This window comes from Miniopterus schreibersii (genome assembly GCF_964146895.1).
Source record: "Miniopterus schreibersii genome assembly, chromosome: 16".
Taxonomy (NCBI): Eukaryota; Metazoa; Chordata; class Mammalia; order Chiroptera; family Miniopteridae; genus Miniopterus; species Miniopterus schreibersii.
The window spans coordinates 41,211,837-41,230,406 of NC_138116.1; the positions used below are offsets into that span (position 1 = coordinate 41,211,837).

Sequence of the window (18,570 nt, forward strand, 5' to 3'; positions counted from 1 at the left end):
CCTGGCCTTTGTGCTCTGTCTCTGACTTGGTGAGGGCTAAGGCCGCCTCACAGTTATGCTGGGCCGAGCTGAGAAATGAGGGGCTCTCACCTTCTCTATCAGGAATAGATTTGTATTAGAACAGCTAAACTTCACTTTAAATCACGATATTCAGAGATTTCGTGGTAAAGGAAACTTTAAAAAATAATCCACTCAATACATTTTCTCTATCCCATAACCATTATCCCTGTGAGTCCTCCTACGTGCAGTTTCACAAAGAATTCTTTGCCTCTGTTACTGTCATATTTTCACTGTCTGCACATCCTGCCATTTATCGAGATAAACCCTTTGTGTATCTAACTCTTGTACTCTGCCTTATTTCAGACAAGGCTTCAGTTAACTTGTAAAGCTATGTAAAATATGTCAAAATTGTCCAAAAACTCAAAAACTACCTCATAAAAGGAAGACTTGGGAAAGATAAAGTAGAGCCAAAAATAATCATTCTAAAAATGCAAACCATAGTCACCCTCATGTGAGTCTACCTAAGGGCCACCCGGGGGACGGGCGCCTGCTCCCTGCTGCTTTGGTCTGTGCCACCCGTATATTTTGGAACATCTGGATGGTAGATTAAAGAACAAGCTAGGTGAATTCTGTGTCTTTCAGCTAGCATTTGATAAACATTGTGTGGCAGTGTGTCTGTTATTCTTTCTCCTCGAAATCCCTGATGTGAACTTCCCTTGTGAGGCAGACGGATGCCTGTCTGTTGCTGGCCATCACAGCACGTGGAGTAATCCTTCTGAAAAGCAGATCTGATCATTTTCTTCCCCTTTTAAAAAATGCTGACTCTGCATTTGCCCAGAGGCGGTGTTCAGCTTTCTGACGCGGCCTTCGTAGCCTCTGTTCTCTCCCCAGCGCCTCGCGCTGCACTCCAGGTGGATGGACCTGCGGTGCTTTCTCACATGCTGCTCCCTGCCCTTGTTGCCCATCTCCCTCTCATCCGCTAGGTCTCAGTGTGCACATCTCTCTCCTGAACCCTTCCCTGTGACCCCGATCAGCCCCGCATCCTGTCCGTGGTGCCCCCAGACTGTGGTTTCCTCTGCCGCACCACACCCACCATCAGTGCCTAGTTACCTGTCTCCCACTCCCGAGGTATCGCTCACCCTGTTATTTCCCAGGTCTGGTCTTTTTTTAATGTAGTGCTTTCCAGTCATTTTCATCTCAGGGAGTGCAGTAGAAAGTTAGACTCTCTATACAATGGGGTAAACTGAAGGAACATTTACATTCAACAGGAGTCTGCTCACAGTAGAAGGCAACCAGCCTAAAGATTCCAGCTTTCAGAAGACCCAAGAAATAAGTGAGCCAGCAAGTCCTATTATCCCAGTGTGCCCCCCTCACTGGGCGGAGGGCTGGGGGGCTCTGGATTAAATGTGAGCCAACAAGTAAACCTGAGTACAAGCCCCTTTTCCAAGTTATTTACTTATTGATTCTCAGTGTCTCGTCTGTAAAATGAGGATCTCAATAAACATGTTTCACTGTGTTAATTTTTGTTGTTTTGTTTTTAATGCCATTCCCAGTGTTGATATAGGTTCTGGAAATAGCTTCCTCCGGTACTGCTATTGGAGCATAAACTAGTGTAAACTCTGGAGTGTAGACAGACGCTGCAAATCAAAATCCTTAAAATCTGGCCTAACAGCCTCACCTCTGGGAACTTATCCTCAGAATTTGTCCTGATCAGTGCTGTGAACAGCAGTCTATCTAGAAGGTATTCATCCCAACATTATTTCTGTTTAAAGAAATGGAAAAATACCAAGTATCCAAACCGGGTATATAGATGGAATTAACTGTGGTATATCCATAGAATAGGCCACTGTATAACTGTTAATGATGATGATGTAAAAGAATTCTTAATGGCATAGGGAAATTATTAAGATATATTGAAATTAAGTAACAAAACCACAATTCATTATGTTCTCGGTTATTTTTTAGATAGATATTAAGAAAAGGCTAGAAAGAAAGAAACCAATATGTTTCCCTGAATAACCAATTTAGAATTTCTTCTTTGTGATTTTTGGTAGTTTCAATATTTCTGAGATGAATATATATTGCTTTTATGGTATATGCTTTAGAAAAATTAAAGTATCATGAAAAGAAACTTCACAGAGTTTGAATTGGAGCACTGTTGTCTGTCGTGTGAGGAAGCCCTGACATTCACCAGGTCAGGCTCCAGCCCAGGAGGGCACGGGTCCCTGAGGGACCTGGGTGCTGGGAGTGATCGTGGCTCCCTGGGCACATATTCTCGTTTTCAGTCACGTGCCTACCAGCCTCTTTTGTTTTTACTCATGCCCCTGAGCACACTGGTTTAAACACCAAAATTAAGCCTCATGATTTCCTGTGATGTCAAGAAGGGTCAGGAATTAAGCTTCCACATGCAGTTGCCCATCTCGATAAATTAAATTCAGGTGTGCTTTTCTAAAGGGGCTTTTCATAGCTAATGCTTTTGAGTCCAACTGGCTTCCTCAGACCTTGAGAAGGAGTGAGCAGCCTTCTTTTTTACACAAGGTCCAAATGAGGAAAAATAAAAATGTTTATGAGCCACATTTTTCCCCCACCCAAAATAAAGCTAGCTTTTTAGAGTCCCATAGGGGGAAAATCTGTTCTTATGAGCTATAAACCACATTATGAAAGAAGAAAACAGTTATCATATTTGCACTGCTTTTTAGCCATCTCACTCCTCCTTTCTGGGCACATGTGAGATGGAACAACACAGGGGCATCGTCTAAACTTTATTCTGAAAACTTACATCGTGTGCTGTATTGGGAAGCCAGGTGAGAAGTCCGCTTCCGTAGGTGCTGAGAGGTGGAGTGGGGAGCAGATAGGAAGTTGAGGGCTGGAGGATGTAAAGAACTGTCCCCTGTGTAGGGGAAATATGAACAAAGTAATTGGTTGGAAGATCAAAAGGATCAGTAGACAGTGGAGACAGAAGCTAAAGGCAGGTTCAGGAGGAGATTATATTAGAGAAAAGTAGAGAGTTTATCTTTTAAAATGGAGTTGTCCTCTCCCCCGAAGTGGGAGAAGGAAAAGGCAGTAAAGAGGAGGGCACTTGTCACTGTCGAGGGTATTAGGGGCCAGGGTAAATCTGGAGACTTGAGAAAGTGGGAGCGGAGTTAAACAGCCACCTGGACAGAGTGGGAAAGGAGATCAGCTCCGACCAAGCAGCAGCCCTGGGAACCATCCTCCTGTCATGGCCGACTGTTGACTGTGGGGCGTTCTCCAGAGGAGTGGGGACGGCAGGTCAGTAGCAGATTCAGAAATGGGACTCATCGGGGTGGGAATGATGGAAGGAAAAGGCAGAATAAAGATTGAGGGTGCCAGAGTAAGGGCTGTGGAAGTAGCCAGCAGGATTTAGAAGAGGTGGCCAAGACTGGGAGGAAATTCACCCTCAGACTGAACATCAGTACCAAGTCTCTCCGGCATCGTGCGTGGTTCTTCCATCTCAAGCAGCTAGACAGTAGCGTATCCCTTGTACATTCCTCTCGTACATTCCTCTCTTCCGCCCAAACTCCCATTCTGTTGGGTGCTGTCTCCAGGGCAGAGTGATCACCATATCAAAGTGGCAGCTGGAATTCTGAGTCACTTCCAGCTTTCTCTGTTTCCCTGACTTCACTGGGTATTTCCAGCTGCTGGGCTCCCCTGTTCTCACAGCCCCCATTCCCAGCCAAGTCCTAACTTCTCATAATTCTACAAATTTTTCCTAAAGGGGCAGAGTTGTGAACATGAGGCTTTCCTCCTGCCCTGGGAACACCGCAGCCCTGTGAATAGAGGGTGTTAGCTCCCATGTCGGGGGTAAAGGTTGTCTTCCTGGGGAACCGGCCCCCAAGAAGTGACACACCAGTGACCCCTGCTTCCTGGGGAGCACAGCGTGGAGTCAGCTTGAGTGGTGTCACTGAGCACTGTGGAAACGGTTCCTCAGAGGCAGCAGGTAGCTTCTACAGGGGGAGGACACAGTGGAGTAACCGTAGATTTCTTAAGAAAGAATAAATAAGCATGTATTTTATCAGAAACTAGTAGATCCAATTTATGTACACTTTCAAAGAGTCTTCCACAAGACTACACAAAGTTTACTCTAAAAATTGGACTGGACTGTTGAGAGTCAGGCTTAGGAGTATCATCACCATTGCATAGTTTCATTTGACAGTTTTCTTTCACATTTACAAGTTTCGTGAGGAAGCTGCCCCAGAGCAGGAAGCAGCCAGGTCTGCCCCCCAGGTTGCTTCCTCAGATGGGGTGAATGCTTCTCTCTCCATCAGCTCCTGTCCCATCACGCAGTTAACTGGCGTTGAAAGTGATTGCGCTGTGTTCTCTGCTCTCTTCCAGCCCACTGCTCGCTGTGTCCTTTGCCACTTGCTGTGCTGTCCCAGGAATTGCCCTTCTGACGTGGGGGGTGAACCCACTCACAGGAGCCCTGGGGCTCTTCAACATCTTCCTGTATACCTGCTGTTACACCCCACTGAAGAGGATCAGCATCGCCAACACTTGGGTTGGGGCCGTGGTTGGGGCCATCCCGCCTGTCATGGGCTGGACAGCAGCTACCGGCAGCCTCGATGCTGGTGAGTGTCACGGCGTCTCAGCATCTCCGCAGCAGACACGTGGGCAGGTGCGCGGTCCAGGAGCTCAGAGGCTCTCCTATGCAGGCATTAGCAAAAGCTGGCCAGAGACGCTTCCTTCCCCGAACTGCAGGCCTTGGTGTTCCAGGCCGTTACTCGGTGCTGACCCCTCGGCGCTGTCCGGGGGGGCAGGCAGAAATACTGTGAGTTCAGAGCCCCCAGGAGACTGTTTCCTTGGCTTCTCTCTTAGACTTGGAAAGATGTGAGAGGAAACAAAGGAAGCAAGCTGCCTTAGTCTGCAGCAACTGCAATTAAAGGAAAGGACCTAAAAATCATGAATCAAGTTGGCACAGGTGATTCCCTGGGATACCCCCACCGTGGAGGTGTCTGGCCCCAGGCCTCCGCTATCCTGTCCATGGGACATCCCCTCCTTGGCAGGCCTGCTACACTGGCTCTTCCCTCCCACAGACCCGGTCTTTCCCCTCTGAAAGAACAGACTATTCTCATTAGTTTCTCATTTATTTTTATATGATTTGCTTAAATTGTTCATGCTGTCTACAATAAAACCATTGAGACAGTTCTACATTTTTTCGGTGGTATGTCACAACTAAATTTGTGGGGTGAAATAGCCCATTTTTACCATCTGTAAGGGAAGTTTCACAGTCTAATTAGTCAAGTAATTAGTGTTTTTTGACCGACACTTAGGAAGGAAGTGGTGAGGTTTCCTGCAGTATATGTAAGTACATATTTTTCACATGAGAGATCAAAAAGCAGCTGACCATAAACCATTGCCCCGTAGCCACATTTCTGAAACTTTTCACAAAAGCTCTAGGCTCTGATTTGGCAAGTGTGCAAAGATGGTTACACCTTTGTTACGGTTGTCTCTTAGAAAGGTTTTAATATCCTGTAAGTGTTGGCCTTCCATGAGTCTACAGACAGAGTATTCTAAGTGCACATGCTTGTTTGGTCTGTGGTAAGCCTCAGTCAGTCTGGGCCTGTGGGAGGCTCTTTCCCGCCGAGCAGCGGGCCTGGGGCGGGGCTGGGAGTGTGCACTTCTAACTTGTCCCCAGGTGATGCTTATGCCCACCTGCAGAGACCACACTGTCAGGCAGACCTGAGAGAGCTTTAGCTCTTGGAATACCTGGAAGCACCTAGGGGTTGGGCGGAGGGCATTACTCGAGATGCACTAATGGTGTCATCTGTATTAGCCACAGAGGTTGCATCTCTCCTCTGAGTTCTTATCTGAGGGACTTGTTTGCTTAAAAGAACCTTTCTGAGAATAAAATGGCCCAGAGTGTTTCTTTTCTTCATTGGTATCTCCAAACCATTTCGTCTTTGAACTCCAGAGACTAATCGCTGCAGAGAAGCTGTGAGCAGAGTAGTCTTTGGAGTACCTTGTGGAATGATACTGACAGGAAGGGGGGTGGAAGGTGAGGACGGGAGGGGGAGGCTGGGAGGTCACCTCAGCGGAACAGCCAGGACCGGGAACCGCTGGGGCTCACCACAGCCATCAAGGCTTTATTGTGCAGGGGTCCGTTGAGGACCTACTGTGTACTGGGCACTGGCAGATACAAATACTACTACAGTCTAGTCCTCACGGAAACCATGTCTCATTCAGCATCTTCAGGGAGAGGCAGGCAGGTGATCGCATAGTTGACTGAGCTAAGACCTTTAGCAGGAGAGGGGTCTGCAGAGGGCTGCGAGCTGGTCTTAGAAGGCTTTGGGACACAGTGACTGAATTATGTCATGATGAGCTTACCTGAGAAGGGCACGCGCTTTCCAAGAAGAGGGAAGAGCCTGTGCACATAGGTTTGTAGGCATGGGAACCAGAGCAAGTGGGAGACAAGGGACAGTATCCGAGAGGAGCTGCGCTCCTGAGGAATTTATACCTTATCGTAAAGCAGCGAAGACCATAGGAGGCTTAGGCAGGAAGCAGCGGTTTCCACTTGGGGATTATTTCACAGCGTGCAGCAGGCTGGCTCCTCCCGGGTGTCTGGCATCAGTAAGTTGCGGAGCCTGCCTGTATTGTCCTCCCGAGCTCTGTGTCTTCTCTCACCTGCTTCCCTCCCACCCCTGCCCAAGCCTGCCCCTCTCCAGTAGGGCTGTACATATCCTAGGCCTGCCCACCCCCCTCCCTATCAAAATTTGACCCTTTGAGTGTTTAGTGAAGCATTGACCTGGTGGTCTTTGAAAGCAGCTCACGAACACCAATGACCTACAGGTGAGAATGGAAGATAGATGTCTGAAGGGGCGATTCCCCTGAATGTACTTCATGCCTTTGCCCCGCCTTCCCTGGCTGCTCAGCCAGGACATCAGATACCCAGCACCGTCATTTCTGACACTTGGCTCTGTACAGCTGTGCAGAAGCCCTTCCCTGGCTCAGCAGATGATGGGCAGGACTGGCGAGGAAGCAGCTGGGCCGATGTGAGATGAGGACCCTCCAGCCTCAGCTGTGGCAGGTTCTGCCTGGCAGGCACTGTCTAGCTGGGAGAGACAGGACAGGAAACAAGTAGCTATAGAAAATGGTGTGCGTCCAGTGGCCTGTGGAGCAGGAGGTGCTGTTCATAGGTGCCCCCCTGTCTTAGCGGCTAGGTCTTTTGTGGTTTGGGGTGGCTACTGGGCTGGTAGAGCCTCCAGAGGGCCCAGCACAAACAGGGCCTGCTGCCTCTTCATAAAACATCAAATGAGGGTAATTACGATGGTTCTTCAGGCTCTGATTTTTCCCCCACAGCCACTTTACTGTTTTGTGTTTTATTCTGGGGGTTTTCCTATCAGATAGTAAATAAAAGATCTCTCCTTGTTTAGATGGCCCAGTGGTGTGGGCTCAAAGCCCGTGCTCATTGGATCTGCCCTCTGGTAGGGAGTCCAGCTCAGGGTAGGCAAGGCAGGTCGGGGTGGTGGCGGGGTGAAGAAAACTAAACAGGTCAGCGTGTGGGAATTGTGAACACCGAGGAAGTGTTAGTTGTTCTTGATATTTGCTGCCTTATAGCGACAGAAGAACTATAAGCAGCGAGCTTTTCTCTGGGGTGTGCAGCACCGACAGCTGTCCGTGGGGTTTTGTTTCAGAGAGGACTGCGCTGTGCTGTCGGGTGCCCGCCAGCCCAGGAAGCGCTCTCGGTGGCTGTCTTGTCAGTCAAGGTCATTGTGAGAATGGTATTCTACCTGCCTCCCTTTCCCTCTGAGGCTCAGCCTTGGCCTCCCACCTGCCTAATTACTTTGCCTGTGTTTTGTTTTGTTTTGTTTTAAGTTAAACTGCTGCTACTAGAAAATATTTAAATGCATACCAAGTAAAACTCAGGAAGGGCACATGAGGGTCTGCGTTCTGGTCCCTGGTCTGCCCAGCTGGTGCCTTAGGGATGGAAGAGCTGGGTTTGACTCTGCTCACAGTAAGCAGGGAGGAAAGTGACCTGCCAGGGCCCTAGCACAGGGGTTGGGGGGGGGGGGGGAGGGCGCAGCAGATAAGTGTGGACAGCAGACAGTCCAGCTTCACGCACGCCTGGAGCCATATACATTAGGCCTCTCAACAGTGTTTATCTCAGGAGTCTGTTTAGTTTCTGGTGGCTTCAGGTTAAAGTCTCTTTCCTCCTTGCCAAGGCCACTTCTCTTTCCATCACCCCCATTTCTGAAAAAGGCTCAGATTCTGTTTTGTAATTTTCCTAAATTTGAGTAAATCCCAGTTTATGGCGTGGGCCTGGGTGACAGTCTGTGGAGCTGATTCCTAAATTGCCTTTGGTTTGTAATTCAGATGTTGTTGTGTGGTAAACATTAATTATGTCAGACAACATTCAGTTACAAATGAGGACTCAGAAATGGGCTCTTATCAGGAAGTGACATTTGGCAGATGGATGGTTTTAGTAACAAAAAGAGAATGAGTTTTTTTAGCCTCAGCTGGTAACCTATAAAACGCTAAACCCTGTTTCACTTTATTTACCTCCTTTATTCCAGGATAAGAAAATAGAATAGAGAGAATTTATTCACTCGTTCATTCAGCAAATATTTGAGGGCTTAGTAAGTCCAGGCACTGTTTAACTCAAGCACTTTTAAAGATTTCCTTTAAAATACTGCCTTAGTTGAAATCAAACTCCAAAATGAGTATGTTCATTTTGTGTGAGCTTTTTTTTTTTCATAACTAGCCTTAGAGCTTCAGATAAATGATAGTTTTAAGGACAGAGCGAACAGGGAATGTTTTCATGGGAATGTTAGCACGGCAAACAATATTTAGAGCCCTGTTCTCTTCAACACAAAAATGCAAAAGGCTGAAAAAGAACGTTTTGGAAATAACGTTGCTGAAGCCGAGGTCGGAGGTATAACAAAGGCTGACTTTGGTTCGAGGTGTGCTCCATCTGGTCTTGTCAGTTGTGCTGGGCTGACAGTAAGTGACGAGCTTTTAGGGAGCTGGGCTGGCGGCTTCCTGAAGGAAGTGGTAGCTGATGCCTGTGTGGCAGCCTGGAGGACAGTGCCTGGCCCAGAGCACATCTGAGGCCTGTGTGGCAGCCTGGAGGACAGTGCCTGGCCCAGAGCACATCTGAAGCCTGTGTGGTGGCCGGGAGGACAGTGCCTGGCCCAGAGCACATCTGAGGCCTGTGTGGTGGCCGGGAGGACAGTGCCTGGCCCAGAGCACATCTGAGGCCTGTGTGGTGGCCGGGAGGACAGTGCCTGGCCCAGAGCACATCCGAGGCCTGTGTGGCGGCCGGGAGGACAGTGCCTGGCCCAGAGCACATCTGAGGCCTGTGTGGCGGCCGGGAGGACAGTGCCTGGCCCAGAGCACATCTGAGGCCTGTGTGGTGGCCTGGAGGACAGTGCCTGGCCCAGTGCACATCTGATCAATATGGTGCAGGACAGATTAGTGCTGGGTAATAAAGACGGAAAGACTTTCAGTGTGAGCTCGGGGCACCTGAATATGTTAGACCCCACAGATGCTCGAAACTGCCCTCTGGGGGGTGGTAAGAAGGGAAAGAAAAGGGAGCACTTTTTTCAGAGTCAAAGCTTGGTGTTTCTGTTACTCGTGTTTCCCTTCAGATGAAACCCCGGGTGGCTGGGTGCCCGCTGGACAGCAGGGAGTGTTGAGTGAGGTGTGGAGGACAAGCGTCAGTGCTCCCTCTGTGCCCCTTCAGTGTTCCTGGGTCGCTGCCAACGAGTTCTTCAAGGGCGAGCAGTTGCTGCTGAACTCTGTCCTAGCTTCAGAGGACTCAGTCCTGCCTATGTGGCCGTGCAGTTGATAAACTGTCCCATATCCTCTCCCTCTGTCTGCCGTGCCACACGAGGTTATTGCACTGCTGGGCCCCGTCTGTCTCATGGGCTCCTTAGAGCTAAGCCTCAGAGGCGAGGCTTTGGGATCTGTGAACATGAAGCTCTGAGCTCGGCTCTGCTTCCCCAGCTAGCCCCCCATTTCCATGACCATGAACCTTGATGGCACAGAGGTAACCAGTCACGAACAGACAAGCTGCGAGGGCCACGGGGAGAGGGAGCCCACTGTGTGGGAGGGAGTCTGGAACCCAGCATGAGGTTCCCTGGGGCCCGTTCCTCTGTCCTCTCCAGGGCCGTGCATGGACAGTGAGTGGCAGTGGATGGGTCTGGGTGTGAAGGGGGGAATGTATGTGAGCCAGCACACCACAGAGACACACGCTGAAGCCACTGAACTCTTCTAGGAAGAACAGGTACCAAGTCAGCGCGCCAGCTTGGAAGCCTCTTTCTCCATTCTTGGGAAACGATTGAGCTAGGTTTGCCTTGGCTTTTCTCCCAGCAGCATGATGGGCGTGTGCCAGGGACAACATTGTTAGATGAGCAGAGGTGGCCACGAGTGGGGCTCTCCCCAGGCAGTGTGCTCTGGAGGTGACTGGCAGATGTGCTGAGAGTTTAGAAGTGCCTGTATTTTCAGAGAGTCACCAGGAAGACCCTGTCAGCTCTGCCCTGCCAAGATGTCCCCTAGTCAGAGCAGGGTGTGTAAGGTAAGGCTCCCTCTAGCTACTGACACACATCATAGGAGATGTGCTCCTGGACGTTCTCTGTGTATGGAGGGGAGCAAACACTGCCAGAACCTGCGTAGTCTCTGGCGTGGCCTCTGAGCTGGGATTTCTGCACCATGGTCTCAGGAAGTTGCTGGCCTCTGGAGAACCTTACCCTCAGACATGCCACCTGTTTCTCAGATTTTCAGTATTTTATATAATCATAGACCAATAAATACTTGATTAAAATAAAGGAAGCAGACATTTCTTCCAGATACAGTTAAGCCAAACATGTACAAAGATTCTGCTGTTAGGTAGGAAAGTGCATTTAATAGAAGCAGAAAGCGCAGAGTTTGTGTGAATGCGTCAAAACTCCCAGACCATCTTCAGACCTCGGTTTACAAATTGATTCTTTCAGGAAGCCTTCCCTGACTTCTCCTAGGCTGATATTGGCCTTCCTCCTGTGTGCTCCCCACCTGGGCTGTAACCCCCGACTCCAGCTGAGGCCTAGGGAGCAGACGGCACCCATCCCGTAGTGGGCGCCCATGAGTATCTGTTGTTACAGAAGATCAGCCCAATAAAATAGACTGCTCTGGGGCACGAGGCTGGGGAGGCCCTTGAATTAGTAAACTGAGTGCTTTATGTTCTCTGCACAAGGAAGGTGGGTCCCCACAGCCCCCGGACTAATTCAAGTTCTTCCTTCCTAGTCCACCTTATCTTAGTGAAGAGAGTAATTTGTTTTCCATCTTGTAGATGAGCCCAGGCAGTTGCAGCCCCTCAGGTAGAACTGTGGGGGCGACGGTTTTCTGATTACAGTCCATTAAGGCTAAGCTGAGATTTCTAAGGCGCTTTCATTTGTGACATGAGCCAAACCCGTACCCAATTTCCTCTCCCATAGAAAGCAGCGTGCTACTCTTAGGAAAATGATTTTTTAAATTGTTATTTTAAGCAGAAGCATAACTGAAAAATGTATATTGAGCAAAACAGAATCCTCCAGTTGGCACACTAAGAAGAGGGCTTTTGAGAAAGACAAGAAAAATCCATCTGGGCCTGATGTTTTAACCATTTCAAGTCTGGTTTCCCAACCGAGTTTGCCCTTTCTCAGCCATTCGATAACAAAACAGATACTGCACTTGGACTTCTCCAATCCCTGCCCCGCTTCTAAGTTATCACAGACATTGTTTTTCTTGACTGGACACATCTTAGTCCAGCCAGCATCCCCCTGTGCTATGGCTGTCGTGACTACAAACCTGGAGGGGAGACTGTGCATGAGCTTGGCGGGGTGGGGGGGGTGTTAAACCTGGAGGGGAGACTGCATGAGCTGGGGTGGGGGAGGGGGGTGTTAAACCTGGAGGGAAGACTGCATGAGCTGGGGTGGGGGAGGCATTAAACCTGGAGGGGAGCCTGTGTGTGAGCTCGGGGGGCAATTCCACAGACTTTGTGCTCAAAAGCCTCACAGTGACCCTATGCCTAGAGAAGCTCTAACAGCACTTTCTCTTCACTGGCCCCTTTAAAACCCAGAGGTCCTTTTTTCCCATCAGAATATAAGGAGCAGTCTCCTTCTGTCACCTGTTTACTGCTTGGTTGTACCTGGATGGTATGACCTGCCCTCTGCGCCTCCTAATTTCCCAAAACTACTAACTGTCCAGAGAAGCACATTAGTGTTATGTCTAAAAACACAATGTACGCACTTCCTTTTAAAAAAGCTTTATTGCCCAGGCCTGTACGGCTCACTGGTTAGCGCGTCAGCCCACGGAATGAAGGGTCCTGGGTTCAGTTTGGTCAGGGACACAGACCTCAGTTGCTGGCTCGATCCCCAGTCTGGGTGCATGCAGGAGACAACGAATCCATGTGTCTCTCTCACATCCATGTTTTTCTCTCCCCCTCCCTCTCTCCCTCTCTTCCTCTCTCCCTCTCTCTCTCTCCCTCTCTCGCGTCCCCCCGCTCCCTCCCTCCCTCTCCCCTCCACTCTCTCTGAAAAGCATTGGAGACAGTATCCTTGGTGAGGGTCAAAAGCAAATAAATAAAAAATAAAATAAAATGCTTTATTGGCCCTGGCCGCTGTGGCTCAGCTGGAGCACCGCCTGCACACCAAGAGCTGGGGGCTCAGTCCCAGGCCAGGGCACACACCTAGTTTGCAGGCTTGGTGCCCAGCCTGGGTGTGTGCAGCAGGCAGCCCATCGCTGCTTCTCTCACATCAGTGTTTTTCCCCCCCAGCGCCGCCTTCTCTTTCTAAAGATCAATTTAAAAATAAAAATTAAAGGAAGCTATTCTTTTTACATGTGGCTTCCACTGATGAGTCTGAAGCCTCTCTTACAGGAGTATTGGGCACTTTCTATATTCTACCCTCTCACAATACAAAGGAAAATGAACATACCCTTCAGGACTTGTCCGCATTCTGTTAGGAACGAATCATTCACGATTGGCCACCATGGTCCACTCGGCAATAGGCCATGTCATAGCCCAGACCCCTCCCAGCTGCTGGTTCCCACTACCCCTGATGTCAGACCCAGTACACCCAGGGTCACCTCCGTGAACCGCCCTCCCCTCTCCCGTGTGTCCTCTCAGTGGCATTGCCAGGACCCCACACCCAGGGGCTGCCCTGACACCCCCCTCCCCTTATCCTGATTGACAGCACAGGTCCTGTCACTTCGCCTCCTCACTCCCTCTGTCTCACTGCCCCCCCTTTCATCTCATCTCCTCAGAGACCCTCCAGACCTGCTGTGGGCCCCCCCCAGTGTGATCTTCCTCGGCACCCCCACCTGCACACCCTCACACGCCCACACATTACGCTCCTTCCGTGTCGTCCTGTTGCTTTGAGGGCAGAGCCGGCCTCGCACCTGCAGGTCGGGGCCGGCCCTGCCCTCCGCCCCTCCAGCGGGATCCTGGGCGGTCTTCCCTGTTCCCTGCCCTTGGCCACACCAGCCTTCCTTCCTGCTGTTGTATTCAGTTATCATGCAGTAAAACTGACCTGTTTTCCTTTCGCTCTACAGCTCTAAGAATCCTACCACGTGTATAGTGTTCTTTCAATACCTGAGCACGCCGCTCGCCTTCCCCCCCAGGGCCTCTGCAGACCCTCTCTGGGCTCCCTTACTTCTCCGGGGGAGCTCAGCTCAGGCGCCCCTTCCGCAGAACGTGCCACCTCCCCTGGGCCAGGTCAGTGCTCTGCTGCGGGCCCTCCCCGCGTGGCTTCCTGCACAGCACTGAGGGTGAGGAAGGCTCACTGGCCTGGCCTGAGGAGTGACACGAGCTCAGTGCCTGGGGACACACACAGCTCAGCGCAGGGTGCATCCCCCGTGCCAAGCCTGCTGGCCACTCCGTGGCTCGGAAACGTGTGCCTGAGTGAGAGAGTGACCAGTCTCCTGCTCAGTGGGGACAGAGCCCCTGCTGCTGGCTGACCTGTGGGTGGTGGCTCAGTGTCCTGCGGGGCCCCGTTACCCTGAGATGGGCTCCTCCGAAACCCTCCTTCATCTCCGGAGAACTGTCAGTGGCCTGTTTGTTTATTGAGTGTAAACCTGCCTGCAGTTCTGTCACCAGGACTAACGGGTAAACTGTAAAGTCTCCATCACACAATAGTGCTCAGTCCCTGTGCTCAGGCAGTAACGGGTCTTTGTTGAAACACTGTAAAGCCACGAAGTTATTGCTCTGCTGCCTTTATGCCAGTCCGTCCATCTAAGGCACTGGTTTAGTACCTCCTGCCTGCCGCAGCGTGCAGGCTCTGGGCCCTGGAGGGCGAGCTGGGCACCCGCCCCGAAGTCCCGTAGACACCTGCTGAAACAGTCCCTCAGTCACAGACAGAAGCCTAGGAGGTGTCTTGTGTGGGCCGGGAGCTGGGCTCCTTTCTGTTAGTGCTGAGCAGGGAGCCGCCAGCACCCCTGGGAGGGCCTTGTCAAGGGGGCGAGTGGGTGTGGAGTGTCCTTCCAGCTGCTGAGGCTCCTCTGGCCAGGCCAGCATGTGGGCAGAGCCCTAAACGTGTGCAGTGCATCCAGGCTTCTCTCGTCGTCACAGTGTTGGGGTACAGGGGGTGTTGGGTGGGCAGGAGCCACAGACTCGACAGCCTGCAGTAGGAAAACCCCCCAGGAAGCCCAGGCTTGCCCCGTGCCAGTGTCCCTCCCTGCTGAGGTGAGAAAGCTGGGGGTTAGGAGGAGGTCCAGGTCCTGGCGAGCATGCGGCTCCCCACCCAGGCTGGTAGGTGCTGGGCTGACTTGGGCAAGCAGGGATGAAAGCGAAGCTGGCAGAGGTGCCTTTATGAAAACGATGCGTTTGTGAAAATCCCAGTGACATCTCTGCTTCCCTCTCGCCTCCTACCCGCCACAGGAGCCTGCCTTCTCGGGGGAATCCTCTACTCCTGGCAGTTTCCTCACTTCAACGCACTGAGTTGGGGCCTCCGTGAGGACTACTCCCGAGGGGGCTACTGCATGATGTCGGTCACCCACCCCGCCCTGTGCCGGCGCGTCGCCCTGCGCCACTGCCTGGCCCTGATCGCGCTGTCCTCGGCAGCCCCCGTCCTGGGTGTCACCACGTGGACCTTCCCGGCCATCTCCCTGCCCATCAACCTGTACATTTCCTACCTCGGCTTCCGGTTCCACAGGGACGCGGACCGGCGGAGCTCCCGGAAGCTGTTCTTCTGCAGCCTCTGGCACCTGCCCTTGCTGCTGCTTCTCATGCTCACCTGTAAGCAGCCGCCAGGCGGGAGCAGCGACAAGGGGGAGCCTCGGAGCTGAAAGCCTGTTGGCACGGGAAAAACAGAAACAAACAGGGAGAAGCACTCTTTCCTGTTGCTGTGAGGCGAGAATGTTTTGGTAATTCCGGAGCAGAAAAAAGAAATCACTGGGTTTAGTACAAGGTTGCAAAACGATTTGGTGCTTAATGATCACACGACAATTTTTTTAATGACATACAAAATGCTCAACAGGTTAATAGAGTATTTTTATCTCTGGAAGTCTTTACATATCTCTTCCTCCAGCCCCAGCCTATTGTTTGTCTTCTCCTGGAGTAGATGAGCAATGTGCCTCCTTTTCTACCCCACCCCGCGAGGGGACCAGCCGGCCAGCACTCATCCTCTAACATCCCCAGTTCTGTGGCCTCCGGTCCCTTGAGGACTTGTCCGAGGACATCACGCTGCTGGCTGTAGCGCCCCTTTTCCCTGAGAGTAAGCCATGCCCCCAGCTCCAGCTTTCTCTACCCCGTCCATCCTTTGAGCTGAATAGCCCCTCCGATGACTGTGGATTACCAAGGATGGGCTTCTGCAGCCACTCGGAGGGATCCAAACGGTGGCCTATGCACATCAGCGTTTCGGAAACTCCGAGGAATCACAGGCATCTGTAGAGTCACTCAATACAGGAGGTGTCGGGAGCATTTTTTTCTGGAAGGGTAGCACTAGGCTTTGTACCAGGAACCCTCCGGATCGCTCCCTCCCTGCCCTCAGCCTTGTGCAGACCATCTGTGCCCTTGCTGCATGGCTTGCTCAGGCCTGTACGGGAAGGGAAGTCAGGAAAAGGTGAGCCCAGCCACCAGCCACATAGCTCTCGCTCTCATCCCCTTAGCGAGAAACACATTTCCGTCCTGGCCTCTTCCGAATTCAGAAACTAGCCTCCACCCATCCAACAGCTTTCAGAGCCAGAGCCTGAGTCAGATGCCTGGGGGGACTGCTGCTGGTTGGGGAGCTGTATCTCCTGTAGCCACGTGTGACCTCATCACCTGTGGTCCCATCAGTCTACCTGTGTGCCCTTTATCCACTGTCCATTTCCATTTGCCTGAAGGTCTTGAAGCTTAACAGGGCATTTTAATTAGTCTCCAGGGCAAGGCTGCCCTGTAGGAATTCACTGGGAAAGTTTAAGCGACATTTCAATAGTTGTTGAAATATTCCTATTCTCTCAAAAATTTCTAAAGCGGTTACAGACAGCATCTGATCCTGTTTCTACTTATTAAAATGTTACCTCCTGGTTGTGTCCAGGTTATTCACTGTGGGGAACATGGCCCAGGAATGTCTGGGAAGATCGTCTAGTTGCAGCCCTGAAATGTGTAAAATGCTTCGGTTCTCTCTCTGCTGCAGTAAACGAGTACATAAGAACGGAGTGTGTGGTGCAGTTTATTTAATTGTCCTGTGCTGAGTTTGGATGGTTCCTGGTAGAATTGACAGCATCGGATGACTGCTGTGAGCTAGCAGAGGAGCAGAAGGCAGGCCCAGGCACAGGTCTGTTTCAGGTGGTGGGAGGGAGCACCTGGATTTGATACTGTGCACCCGGAAGACGAATAAGCCGAGTGCCGTGACCTGCTGCCCCCCGGCCTCCGTTCAGAATCACCCGGTCTTCCCTTCTTCCTGCAAAACTGGCGCCGAAGAAACCCTCCTTGGGGACTCTGACCTGTCCTGCTCAGAAAGTACCAGTGGCCTGCCGACCCTCAGCACAGGAAGATGTGCTTCCGCGCTCAGACCCAACACTCCAGTTTCTCTGCAGGATGCTGCGATGTGAAGCCATTTTCTGACTTCTCGCTGCTTCTCACGCCGCTGAGCCCTGTCCTCTGTGTCCCAGGTTGGAATGTGGAAGTCACATTCCCAGGACCCAGCAGCCCCAGCAAGGACAGTCCTCGATCACCCGGACTCCTGAAGTCCTGGGACTTCGTTTCCAGGCCGGCCTAGAGGCTCTAACTTTGACCACCTTTCATACAGACCCCAGTCCATCAGCATTTCCCATGGGGGAAAGCATATGTCCCAGGCATCTTGGGGAGATATTGGCTGCTACAGCTCTGGGCGAGGCATTAGGCACAGGTACATAGTAAGGCCTTAGACTCAAGGTTAAAAATATAAAATCCGAGTTTGCTCCCCTTGGAGTTTCCCAAACCTGCTAGCAGAACCTGTTCCCTGTGCAGCACTTCCCAGCGCTCGTGTGGCGTTAGTGGTCGGGCGTGCAGTCTGGGGGGTGCAGTCTGGGAGATGTGGTCTGTACCTACTCTCCGGAGTGGCCCTTGGCCTCGGGCCTCCAGGCTGTGAGTGTGGACAAGGCCTGAGGCCCTGACTCGGTTGGGGCCACGCCTCCAGGAGGGGCTGGAGAGTTGAGACGGCTTCACTTCAGTTTGGTATTCTAAATAAACCAGCTAAGAAAAAGGAAAAGGGATATGTCTGCTCCCTTAGTCAGCTTTTTTAAAAACATGAATTTTAAGCTAGCATTCCTCTGACCTAGAACTACTGTTGTAATTCCTTTACATTTAGTGAGGGCACTGGATTATGAAACCAGATTGCACACTGGTCTGGCTTTGTGATGGAGGTGCCACTGCCTCACCCCAGGGTCAGCTTTTCCAAGTAGAAATGGGGTCTGTCCTGGCCAATGGAAGCACCTCCTTCATGGCACCTCAGAGGGCTTGGTGTACCCCACCCACCCCCAGTGCTGGGGGAGAGAAGCAAAACTACCGGCCACCGCTTTGCTGAGTATGTACAGGGTTGAATTTCCCTGTGACAGCTCATTCTTTTCTGCAGCCCATCCTGCCCAATATCCCCACTTCTGTTTGCTTGGCTACAGAAACGGCTGGGACTCGGCACTGTGCCCAGTAGGCAGTGCCAGGGACAGCAAAGCTCTGCTTGCTGACTGGCATCACAGGGGCCACTCCTGAGTTCAGCTGGAGCAAGGTCTCTCCTGTCCACCGCCCTCCCCTTCCCGACACACTCCAAGTGATAGGATGCTTGGGACTGACTGCAGGAGGAACTCGGGGAAAGGGCTTGAAAATGCCCACTCGAGCCTCATAAAGACACGCTCACCATCCAGGAGCACCCCTCATCTGACAAATGAAGAACTGGGCTGGGGGTCCCTGGGATCAGAGGCCAGTTAGTGATCACCCATGAAGTCCCTCATCCTGTCTAGTAGGATCAGGGATGTCAGCTGGCCAGGCAACCAAAGAAAAAGCAAGTGGACAATAAGCGGTCCAGCCACCAGCTTGGACATGTGGCAGGCTGCCCGTGGTCTTTACCCGTCAGCTGTCAGACTTTTAAAATAAGTTCACATCTACTAAGCTGCCTAGAGAAGTTAAGCAGGAACAATATACTTGGT

At 51.4% G+C, this 18,570-nt stretch overlaps 1 protein-coding gene across 1 annotated transcript in view; it reads left to right on the forward strand.

The window, feature by feature from the left end:
• Positions 1 to 16,601, forward strand: part of COX10 (cytochrome c oxidase assembly factor heme A:farnesyltransferase COX10) — a 116,015-nt gene extending 99,414 nt beyond the window's left edge. Inside the window, exons 6-7 of the mRNA XM_081161910.1 lie at positions 4,354 to 4,586; positions 14,846 to 16,601. Of these exons, the coding sequence (XP_081018036.1) occupies positions 4,354 to 4,586; positions 14,846 to 15,252 (640 nt within the window). The 3' untranslated portion in view covers positions 15,253 to 16,601. The remainder of the gene's footprint in view (positions 1 to 4,353; positions 4,587 to 14,845) is intronic.
• Positions 16,602 to 18,570: the final 1,969 nt, after the last annotated feature.